This window comes from Myxocyprinus asiaticus, chromosome 40 (assembly GCF_019703515.2).
Source record: "Myxocyprinus asiaticus isolate MX2 ecotype Aquarium Trade chromosome 40, UBuf_Myxa_2, whole genome shotgun sequence".
Taxonomy (NCBI): Eukaryota; Metazoa; Chordata; class Actinopteri; order Cypriniformes; family Catostomidae; genus Myxocyprinus; species Myxocyprinus asiaticus.
Window position 1 is genome coordinate 7,096,955 of NC_059383.1, and position 12,893 is coordinate 7,109,847.

General features: G+C 35.9%; 1 protein-coding gene across 1 annotated transcript in view; it reads left to right on the forward strand.

The window, feature by feature from the left end:
* Positions 1-8,725, forward strand: part of LOC127430510 (protein Shroom3-like) — a 43,347-nt gene extending 34,622 nt beyond the window's left edge. The window contains exon 8 of the mRNA XM_051680341.1: positions 2,730-8,725. Coding sequence (XP_051536301.1) covers positions 2,730-2,984 — 255 coding nt within the window. The 3' untranslated portion in view covers positions 2,985-8,725. The remainder of the gene's footprint in view (positions 1-2,729) is intronic.
* Positions 8,726-12,893: the final 4,168 nt, after the last annotated feature.

Consider the following 12,893-nt stretch of genomic DNA (forward strand, 5'->3'; position numbering starts at 1 on the left):
TACTTTAATTCACCAAAGTGGCATTCAACTGATCACAATGTATAGTCAGGACATTACTGATGTAAAAAACAGCACCATCACTATTTGATCAAATCTAGACAGGCCCCATTTCCAGCAGCCATCACTCCAACACCTTATCCTTGAGTAATCATGCTAAATTGATCATTTGGTACTAGAAAATCACTTGCCATTATATCAAACACAGCTGAAAGATATTTGGTTCATTAAATGAAGTTTAACATTGTCTTTGTGTTTGTTTTTGAGTTGTCACAGTATGCAATAGACTGGCATGTCTTAAGGTCAATATTAGGTCAAGAATGGCAAAAAAAGAAACAGCTTTCTCTAGAAACTCAGTCAATCATTGTTTTGAGGAATGAAGGCTATACAATGCTTGAAATTGCCAAAAAACTGAAGATTTCACACAAGGTGTACACTACAGTCTTCAAAGACAAAGGACAACTGGCTCTAACAAGGACAGACAGAGATGTGGAAGGCCAGATGTACAACTAAACAAGAGGATAAGTACATCAGAGTCTCTAGTTTGAGAAATAGACGCCTCGCATGTCCTCAGCTGACAGCTTCATTGAATTCTACCCGCTCAACACCAGTTTCATGTACAACAGTAAAGAGAAGACTCAGGGGTGCAGGCCTTATGGGAAGAATTGCAAAGAAAAAGCCACTTTTGAAACAGAAAAACAAAAAGAAAAGGTTAGAGTGGGCAAAGAAACACAGACATTGGACAACAGATAATTGGAAAAGAGTGTTCTGGATCTTAACTCCATTGAGCTTTTGTGGGATCAGCTAGACTGTAAGGTGTGTGAGAAGTGCCCGACAAGACAGCCACATCTATGGCAAGTGCTACAGGAAGTGTGGGATGAAATGTCACCTGAGTATCTGGACAAACTGACAGCTAGAATGCCAAGGATCTGCAAAGCTGTCATTGCTGCACGTGGAGGATTGTTTGATGAGAACTCTTTGAAATAGTTTAAGAAGTTCTGAAAAAATTTTTTCAAATTGTAATAGTAATTTTTCATGTTATTAATGTCCTGACTATACATTGTGATCAGTTGAATGCCACGTTGCTGAATAAAAGTACCAATTTCTTTCCATTAGAGCAAAATCTGTACATTTTCCAAACTTTTGGCCGCCAGTGTATATATGTTTGTATTTTAGCTTTGTGTGTGTGTGTGTATGTATGTGTGTGTGTGTGTGTGTGTGTGTGTGTGTGTGTGTGTGTGTGTGTTTCTTCGTCTTCTGGCAATTTCATGGTGGTTGAATTTCATTTAAAGAAACAAATTTAAATTTTTTTTTGGTTGTATGAAAATCTCATTTAAACTGAATTGGAAACTTTTTACCAGCCCTAATCTTTTATTTTTGGTACTTTTTTGAATGACTTTTATGTACAGATTTTACAGTTTTAGACTTGACCCAGACTCACAATATTCAACAATGAAAATCCATTATAAAAACACAAATTATTGCATGTTTAAAACTATGACAATCTAAGCAAAGAATGAAATAAACATAAACCATTTCAATATTTATTGTGTGAAAATGATTTCTGTTAATGTTTCAAAAATTACGACTGTCCGGGGGCCTGGGTAGCTCAGCGAGTATTGACGCTGACTACCACCCCTGGAGTCGTGAGTTCGAATCCAGGGTGCGCTGAGTGACTCCAGTCAGGTCTCCTAAGCAACCAAATTGGCCCGGTTGCTAGGGAGGGTAGAGTCACATGGGGTAACCTCCTCGTGGTCGCTATAATGTGGTTCACTCTTGGTAGGGCATGTGGTAAGTTGTGCGTGGATGCTACGGAGAATAGCATGAAGTTTCCGTGGTAACGCGCTCAACAAGCCATGTGATAAGATGCACGAATTGATGAACTCATACGTAGAGGCAATCCCTGATTGAGTCACTATGCCACCACGAGGACTTAGAGCGCATTGGGACTTGGGAATTCCAAATTGGGGAGAAAAGGGGACTGTCCCACAGTTGTGGCATCATTTCCACAACACAAATAAATGTTGCACCTAATAAAGTATTTTTTTTTTTTTTTTTTTTTTTTCTCAAAAGTTAGTGTACAATACTTAACCACGTTAATAAAAGTCAGTAAAAAGCATGCTCGAGATCAAATATGAGACAAGTGATGTTCGAAGAAAACAAAGAAAATTTAAGATAAATATCACTTGTGAACAGAGTATTTTTATTGGCCGTCATTTCCAATCAAGCTGTAATTTTGCCAGATTATGCAAAAAGTGTGAAAATATTATTTAATTGTGAATAAATAGGATAGATAAAATCTTAGCTATGAAAGTATCCTTAGCAAGACAAAGAAGTTGACCATTTTATTTCAAAAACTTTAAAAATGTAATTTCCATCAGAGTCATTTCAAGAACAGAATTCTATGAAACGCACAGAATTTGAGATGTTCTGCAAAATCACATTGTGCTTTGAATTTTCATGACAAAAATTACATAAATCTCATGTGATACATGTACGTACACTGTTTGACATTGTTAGTAGACAAATAAAAACAATTAGAACACCCTAGCAACCACATAGCAACGGCTGTAACCACCCACAACACCTAAGCATCGTGGTAGTGAGTCTTTCTCAGGCAAGCACCACTCAAGTTTTGTTTTACTTCACCTTTTGGTTTCTTCAAAACATTTTGAAGAATTTCACCAGATTTGTGATGTATCAACATACTTACTACTCTCCTCAATCCACAGCAATCGCTGGACAACCGCCACCATCTGCTGTGCAGACAGAGAGAGGACGCCAAAGACTTGAAGGACAACCTGGACCGACGGGAGCGCCTAGTGTCCACATTCCTCTCCAAACAGCTAACAGACGCACAACTCCAGGAGTACCGGCGCTTCATCCAGACCAAGGCCTCCCTGCTCATTCGCCAGAAAGACCTGGACGAGAAGCAGCGTTTGGGTGAGGAACAGCTCGAGGCTGTACTCAACAGTATACCGCTTTAAAAGGTCTCGATCCAGTGAGATCAGCACCTCCAGAGACTCATGGAACAATAGATCCCCCATGTAGTCTCCCATGGGTGTCTAATGACACTGGTCAATGACATATTCTGAAATGCCTGAACGTGCCTTTTAAAAATGACCACTTGTTTCCTTGAGACTGTAATTACTTTGACACTATGTTTCATGGTGTGCTTTAGTTTCATATTTAGCTGACTTTTTTTTTCACCCAAAAATACAAATTCTGTCACTATTTACTCATCATTTTTAAACCAAAAGGAGAATGTAAAAGGAGAAATTTTGGAGAATGTATTCATCGCTCTTTCCATGCAATTACAAAGAATGGGGACTGGAGCTTTCATGCTTCGAAAAGGACGCACATGCATCAGAGAAGTATCGGAAAAGTGGTTCACATGACTCATGCTCTTTAGGTCAAGTCTTCTGAAGCCATACGACAGTTATGGGTGAGAAACAGATTGAACTTTGTTCTTATTCACTGATAATCATGCCCTTCATTGAGTTGAACTCGAGAACCAGATGAGACCTGTTCATGGATGAATCATTCAGACAGGTTTTGTAAACTGGATAAACTGATTCATTGAGTCAAAAGAACGATTCGTAGATCACGACTTCTCTTATGAACTGTCATGAAAGTCATACGGTTTGGGTGAGTAAATGATGACACAAATTTTTGAAGAGTGAACTGTCCCTTTAAGAGCCGAGGAACGGTTTATTGTGAGCATAAAGTGGATGAATAAGGAATATGCCATTTTTAGGATATGGGTTTGCTTTGATTTTATACTCATAGAGCACTCTAAAATGATGACCAAAAAGGAAGAAAAAGCACTTTTGATACTAAACTGCACATACTCATTAGGAACATTAAAACGATATTGTAATCCATCCTAAGTGTTTGTTCTTGCTGATTTCAGGTCTTAATTCTTTTGACACTTGATGCTACATCTGTCGTAGTGTAGCTTTTCATCTGTTGTTGTTGTTGTTGTTGTTGTTTGTCCAGTAATTTCATTTGACACTATCATGTTGAACGTATTTAATGAAAAAGTATCTTAAAAGAATTGTATTTTGTTCTTAAGATTCTCTTTTAAAGTTGTGTATTTTGTTGGATATTTTAAATGATTGTGGTGTTTCATACATTTTATTTAACTGCCATCATTGCACAATTGTGTAGTGAGACCCTGAAACAACAGCAAAGCAAACATGTTTTTTTTTTTTTGTTTGTTTGTTTTGTGCTTATCCTGTTAGGACGTTACTAACACATCAATGTAAGTTGAACATTACATACACTGACAAATGTTGGAGTAATTTGTGCAGTGTCAGATAGTGACAGATTACATGTATTCTGGATCATGTAATCAGATTACAACTGTCAATTACTTGTAATCAGATTACATTTTAAAATATGGGTAACCAGATTAGTTACATTTTTATGATTAAATGTTTGATTACATTACAAATAAGACAGCAGCAATATCACAAATATTCATATAGTATGTATTTGTGAGTAACATTTACAGGTACATATATGTACCTGTAAATGTTACTCACAAATACATACTATATGAATAATAATGACATCAGACTGGAGAAAAAAAAAGCAACTGGCTGTTTGATTTCATATTTACTAATGTTTAATAAGAGTGTTATATTACATTTGGTATTAAAACATTCCAAATTAATAATTAGATGTATCAAACCATGCAATGAGTAATCCAAAAGTAATAATAAAAAAATCAGATTAGATTACCTAAGAGTAATCTAAAAGATTATTGATTGATTAAAATTTTATTCATGTAATTTGTAATCGGTACCATATTACATTTCAGAAGTAATCTACCCAGCACTGAACTTATGCTAAATGCAACATTTGATTTTACTCTTGTTTGTATATAAAAACAAAAATATATTCTTGCAATAAACCACAAAGTGCGAAGCAGAGTGCCTAAAATCCCCATTTACCATGGTAAAATCACTGTAACGCACTCAGTAAAGTGACGTATTGCTTTTATAAAAAGGCGGCAACGGCAATATACAAAAAGACACCAGTGCTCAATAAATTGATATTTTATATTAATATTAGAGGTATACTTTTATTAATATTAATAACTGGAATAAACAGTTCTTCCACTTAAGTTTATTTGCCTAACTGCAGGCTGCTTATGGGAAAATGTGGACACACTTCACTAATTAATGTTTCTCAAGATCTTAAAATCCTTTTGACCTATAGGGTTATGCTTAACCTTCCTGGACTGTTCAGTCATTTTTGACCTATTTCAGATTAGGTTTTGTAATAAAAAAGGTTTTCTCAATCTGAGTGGTACAAGAATTTGTGATTTTTTTTTTTTTTTTTTCCTAGACTTGAAATCATACATACAAATAAATAAATACAATTATTTTTTTAATTTGTCAAATAAAATCAGTAAATCAGCCACAATGCAGAACACACACATACATACACCCATAAATGGGTGAGACTAACACAGCCAGAAGACACGACGTAAAACAGAAACACACGCGTACACACACACACACAAAGTCTGAGTCTGGCCCCATTGTATATGCTTGGGTGTGGGAGCCGCACCTTCCAGACAAAACACTGCATCTTTCTGTTAGGGTAAACTAATTTACTTTGAGTTATAACAGTTTTATATTTAAAATGAATTATTGGTAACAAAATGCTTATTCTATGTCTCCTCTTTTTAACACCATGGTCAGATTTGACAGTAAACATGTAGTAATGTCACATTATTGCACAAACAGACACTCCAAAACAATAAAAAATGCTAAATTTGTTCCAAGAATAGTTTAAAAAATGTTCTAAATATATATCCAAATGTGTAACTTTTGATAATCTAATCCTAATCTAAAATTAGAAAATCAAAAATTAAGTTACAAAATCAGACCACACAGTCTCTGCAGCCATCTACTGGTTATTATTGTCATGACAATTTTCAAGTTAAAAAAAAAATCCACCAGATCTCAGCAATCTGCACCAATACATGACACAATCTCATAAATTCTTCATGTTTCAATTTATAGAAGTGTATGTTTTTGCTACCAACCCTGGAGTTCGCTAGTTCGAATCCCAGGGGGTGCTGAGTGACTCCAGCCAGGTCTCCTAAGCAACCAAATTGGCCCGGTTGCTAGGGAGGGTAGAGTCACATGGGGTAACTTCCTAGTGGTCGCTATAATGTGGTTCGTTCTGTAAATGTTCTTATTTGCATATGCAAATGAATGATGTAATTGAGCGATTTACAGGTAAATAAGATCTAAATGGCATAAAATCCTAAAAGAAGTACATAATATTATAGTTATTACTTCAGGGAAGAATAAATTGTATCATTTCTTTAAAAAAACTAAAGTTACACCTGTACTGTTTCCGCTCAAAAATGACTGCAAACTGCCACGGTGTAAACCTTTATTGAACAGCCTAGGAGGGTAAAATACTTTAAATTAGTTTTATAGATGAATCTAAATTGTGCCTACGTCTGAATTTCTTTACAAAACTAAACGTACTACTTAAAACAATATTATGTCGAAATGTATTATTATGAGTATGCACTATGCAGAGCTGTAATCAAGGTGAAGGATTTATGTTTTGATGGAAAGTAAAATATAAGATTTAGTTAATTTAGCATTTTGGTCATTACATAATTCCTAACCTTCCATTTATTTAATAATTATTATTAACCACATTTTATAATAAAAATAAAAACATCAAAAAGTACGTGTAAGTATGGCCAAACTTTTATCTGGCAGTATATATATATATTTTGTGTGCATTTATCAGCATTTAAATAACAGTTTTGAACGTGGCTAATCCAATCAGAATGTAAACATTTGAATTTCTCCATTGTATAATCAGTTTGTTTCACAATCATGAATTCATCATTCATTCAGATTAGCTGCTTTGTTAGTTGGTACATTCAAAATCCCAAATGTAGTTTCATTAATCGGGATTAATAAGCATTCACACCCCCTCCCTGTTGTAGTTTTGTGTATTTATTGAACTTTAACCCTTATTTCTCCATTATTTTACCCCTTACAAATACTTATTTACATGTTTTTATGTGCTCTTGCAAAAACAGTCAGTATATGTGTTGTGCACTTTACAGCCGGTGACTTTTGTCTGTCTAAAAAAGTGATGTCCGGTACACACACGATTCGTTCTTTTGAACCGGTTCACCAAATTGGACTGAATCGGGATTGTTCGCGTCTCGAGGTAACACTAATCCACTCGTCATTCGACCCGGCAGGAATATGATTCTTGCTTTTGCAGTCGCTTATTTGCAGTGCTGGGCAGATTAGTGCTGAATTGTAATCGGGTACTGATTACAAAATACATGACAAAAATTGCAATTAGTAATGTAATCTCACAGATTACATTTTTGGGTAATCTAATCCAATTACTTTTGATTACTTTTTTGGATTAATTACAACCTAATTATTTTATTTGATGACACACGCATTTCTTATGGAAGTTTCTAGAAATATGGACAGGTTCCCGGGGCGCGTTACACAAACGTGGTCATGCAATTTTGCCATTTTACAAATGCCATCCTTGTGTGGTAAGAGATCAGACCAGTTATATTTGGGAATCAACATCACAAAAACGGCCTTAAAGTTATCACTAAAGCAAAAGTGCATTTTGAAGCCAAGTACAAAAGCACATGAAACATAAACAATTTTTACGCCGCTAACACAATCGGATTACATTGTGAATATAAAATGACGTGTATTTGACAAAACCCTTCCAACACATAGTGGCACATGGTTATATTACACACAGAGTGATGATCTAAATAATACTTAAAATGTGTTTGTCAGGAGTTAAGAAAACATGCAAACATATCTTCAAATGAAAAACAAATCTATATAATAAACAGTTTACTGCCGTTGCCTAATTAACATGTAGTCGTGTAATCAATAACAAAGTAACTGTATTCTGATTACGTGTATTTTAAAATGTAATTTAATCCAACTACATGTACTTAATTTTCGTAATCTGATTACGTAATCCAGATTACATGTAATCAGTTACTACCAGCACTGCTTATTTGTCATGAACTGCTCCAACCACTCGATTCGGTCGCAACAGTAGTCGAGTGAACAGTACACTAACAACCTGCCCGTTGAAACAAGTCGTTCGAAAGAACTGGTTGGTGGATATTACTGTAACTTCAGTAGTGTAAAATCATTTTATATCCCAAATCTGCTTTAAATTGTATTGATGGTATGCATACATAATGCCTTTCAAAATATATTCAGTAGTAACTCTAAGAAATGTTTTCTCTTACATTTTTATAATGTTTCATTGCCATTTTCTTTTGGCTAAGCAAATGAAAGTTTGTTTTGGCCTTTGAACAGAGGGCGGCCACTGAACGGTTATGCCTTTTCCGTCAAGACATCATATGGTTTTTATGGCCTTAAAAAATTCCCAAGTCATGTGAAAGTCCCATTTCTCCACAGAAATGTCACCCACAAACAACACTGATGCTTGATGTAGATTATGAAATGTAGTGCGTGAGACTCTATGCACCCATCCATCACATGCTTTGTCATTGAGAGCTGTGAATGATTATCATTGAATGTGTCTGGACTGTTTTGTGTTTCTGCCCTCTTGTGGTTGTGCTGTGTATTATTTGCCTTGACTGTTTCCAGATCATTTGTTATGTGGAATGCATGAATTCTATTACTTTTGTTATAATGTGAATAAAGCAAGTAATGATATTTCCTGTGCAACTGAACTTTTGTTTCATTTGAACTGTTAAGATTTCATTTTAATATTATTATAGTGACATTTTTTTCTCCATTGAAAGAAATCACAGATTCTCGTGGACAACAAACAATATTTAATGTTGCAAGACAGGTTCACAAATGTTGTTTAATGATTTGATCATGATTAGCAAAGGAATCTATACATTTAAGTTAAACTTAAACTGTCAAGAAATGTCAATCATATTTCACCTCACAATATTAAAAATATTTATATTTTTAAACTGTTTTGCATAAAGAAAATTAAGCCTGACTTTTTTTTATTTCTTTTTTTTATCCCCTTTTCTCCCAATTTGGAATGCCCAATTCCCACTACTTAGTAGGTCCTCATGATCGCGCGGTTACTCACCTCAATCTGGGTGGCGGAGGACAAGTCTCAGTTGCCTCCACTTCTGAGACCGTCAGTCCACACATCTTATCACGTGACTCATTGTGCATGACACCGCGGAGACTCACAGCATGTGGAGGCTCGTGCTACTCTCCGCGATCCACACACAACTTACCATGCGCCCCATTGAGAGCGAGAACCACTAATCACGATCACGAGGAGGTTACCCCCTGTAACTCCACCCTTCCTAGCAACCCGGCCAATTTGGTTGCTTAGGAGACCTGGCTGGAGTCACTCAGCACACCCTGGATTTGAACTCGCAACAAATGCTCTTCTTGCAGTGAGGAGGAAGTTTTGAGTTCTGAAACTTACAGTATGTTCTTTTATAGTACAATGACCTCTTATATGTTAAAAAATCAAGGAAAATTTCATTCCTCATCATGACCCCTTTAAAGGAATGTTCGAAGTTTAATACAAGTTATGCTCAATCGTACACTCATCAAAAAATCAAAAAATGCTCAACATGTGAAGTGAATAAACATTAAAATACTTGCTTTTTCAAAAGTATGTAAACATTATATGTGTTAACATGTCTTTAGTGTGATAAATCTTTTAACCTTATTCTTAATCCTTAACCTAAATCTTTTAGTAGCCTTAAGTTAAAGGTGCTGTAAAAAAGTTTTTTTTCATGGGAAAGTATGGAAACAAACGTCCTACTCCCTTAAAGATATTAATGAAATAAGTGTCCTGAGATATCTCACCGGTCTCTGTGACAGCTGTAGACTTTGCAAACAGCAAACAAAAATGTGTCTGTGGATTGCGGACATTGAGGCTTTTCACCTGTCAATCATTTTATTCTCATAGTGTTGTATTTGAAGTGAATCAGTGAGGCTATGATTCATAATATTTGTCAGTTGAGGGCGCTATTGAGTCACTTTTGAAACTGTTGCTCTTTTGCTTGGTTTTGGTCTCAAAATTATCTTTGGAGGGCGGGTTTTGGAATGAGGGGGCGTGGCTAATGGCTCAGTGACTACGTAATGCCAGTAAACCCTGTAATCTGGTAAACAACGTAACACTGGAAAATCTTTTATTTATTATCACACTAAGATCATGTTAACACATAAAAAGTTTATGTCTTGCGGCAATAATATGATATTTTATTGATTATTATGGACTTGCCCCATTTACTTCCATTGCAAGTTCCTCACTGTACTTGTTTTTCTCCCCAATTTGGAATGCCCAATTCCCAATGCGCTCTAAGTCCTCATGGTGGTGTAGTGACTCGCCTCAATCTGGGTGGCGGAATCTCAGTTGCCTCCGTGCCTGAGACTGTCAATCTGCGCATCTTATCACGTGGCTTGTTGAGCACATAACCACGGAGACATAGCACGTGTGGAGGCTTCACACTATTCTCCACGGCATCCACGCACAACTCACCACACGCCCCACCGAGAGTGAGAACCACATTATAGCGACCATGAGGAGGTTACCCCATGTAACTCTACCCACCTTAGCAACCGGGCCAATTTGGTTGCTTAAGAGACCTGGCTGGAGTCACTCAGCACATCCTGGATTTGAACTCGCGACTCCAGGTGTGGTAGTCAGCGTCTTTACTCGCTGAGCTACCCAGGCCCCGTACAAGCTTTTTTTTTTTTTTTTTTTTTTTTTTAAATAAACAAGGGAGGAGTTGAAACTATTTCTGTGGGAAAATACCCATTATTCCACAAATAGAGCTTAAATTGTTTTGAACCCAGAGCATTCCTTTAATGGTTAAATGGTTTAATTAGTCACTCATATCTCTTACATTTTGTTTTTGTTTTATTAGCCTATTATCATTAATAAACTTTCATAAAATCTGTGTTCTCTTTGCATAATTTTAGCACTGCAGATGTTCTATTAAAAAAGACATAACAGTAAATGGCTATCATGCTTGCCAAAATCATGCCAGCCTGTGTCTTAACTAAGGCATCTTGTTTCCCTCCTAATTAATTCACATGTACTGTCTCAAGGGCACAGAGTCAGAGCCCACAGGGAGCATTGCATCATGGGAACAACAAGAGACAGACTGCTCTGCTCACTCTGCTCACTGCTCATTTCACTTCAGATCTAGTCGGCCCAGAAGGTTTATGTTGGCTTGAACACACACAGCACTGGTTTCCATTCCTGCATCTTAATCTATTTTAGCATAAACTGCTGATCTCAGATCAGCAGTTAAAAAGTGACCTTCCAAACAAATCACACACTGTCAGCAAGACTAACCACATCTCCTCAGCTGAGTGTGAACCAGCTCACATGACCAGCCAATTTAAAGACATGCACACATTTCAAGCCCAAGCCCGTTTCTCCCATATGAATCTATATTCAAAACACTGTTTTCATTGTCTGGTTTTAGGAAAGCTTCAGTAAAAATCACTGATGTACAGTCACATTTGAGGTTTTAAAGGGGTCATTTTACTCTCATTTTGTTCCAAACCCATATAAATTCTGTGACTCCTTTTGTGTTTCACGGAAGAAGGAAAGTCATATGGGTTTGAAACAACATGAGGGTTGAGAATTTTTATTTTAGGGTGAACTATCTCTTCATGTTAATAGTCAACAGCACCACGACTACAGCAGTGGCATAGCCAGAAACAAGATTTTGGGTGTGCAAGAACTAAAGCACAATTAAGTGAAATATAATAAAATTACCATTAACAACCATTGCATACAATTCTTTTTGGCTATATATATATATTTTTTTTTAAGCTCTGTGTTGTTTAAATTACTTCAATAATTACTTTAAAAAATCAATGAAGTAGCCCTGTAAATATATCAAAATATGAGGCTTAATAATAAAAAGTGTGTGTAATCTGAGACAGCCTCTGTAACACTTTGGGTATTATTATAGTCACTATAATTGATTATTAAATTTCGTAATCAATGCATTGAAGTTTCAGCATAATAATGATGTATGTTACATCCCTACATACTATAAAGTGTAAAAAAAAACAAACAAAAGAAACCTGTAATTTAATTTAGGTGTGCAAGCTTACGCTTTGTGTGGCAGTTCCACACCCTGGCACACCCATGGCTATGCCACTGGATTAAAGTGCAGTGCTATAATTGTTGTGTAAAGATGAAATTATTCAATGAGAAAATGCATTTATTATAAAGTATGTTCCTACGACTTGTCAACTCATTCATGATTACTGGATAAGAATTTTATTAATCACTTTTTAGATACTGCATTCTCAAAGAGCAATTTATGGCCAGCAAAATAATTTATCCTCATGTAAAGACTAACCAATGATCAGTGACGCCTCGATGGGCTAACCAGCAGGGGACCATAAAAACCTTAGGGTGGCACACATTAAAGTTATATATATTATTAGTTTATATATAAATATATATACACACACACACACACACCTGTATATATATATAAACAGTACATATGATCAAGAGGAAGATAGATGGCCATAAGCCATCGAACAAAGCTGAGCTGCTTGAATTTTTGCACCAGGAGTGGCATAAAGTCACCCAACAGCAATGTGAAAGACTGGTAAAGAGCATACCAAGACACATGTAAGCTGTGACTGAAAATCAGGATTATTCCAACAAATATTGATTTCTGAACTCTTCCTAGGTTAAAACTTTAGTATTGTGTTGATTAAAAATGAATATGAACTTGTTTTATTTGTATTATTCGAGGTCTGAAAACATGGTATCTTTTTTGATATTTTGACCAGTTGTCATTTTCTGCAAATACACTGCGTGCAGAATTATTAGGCAAATTGTATTCCTCAGGATTCATT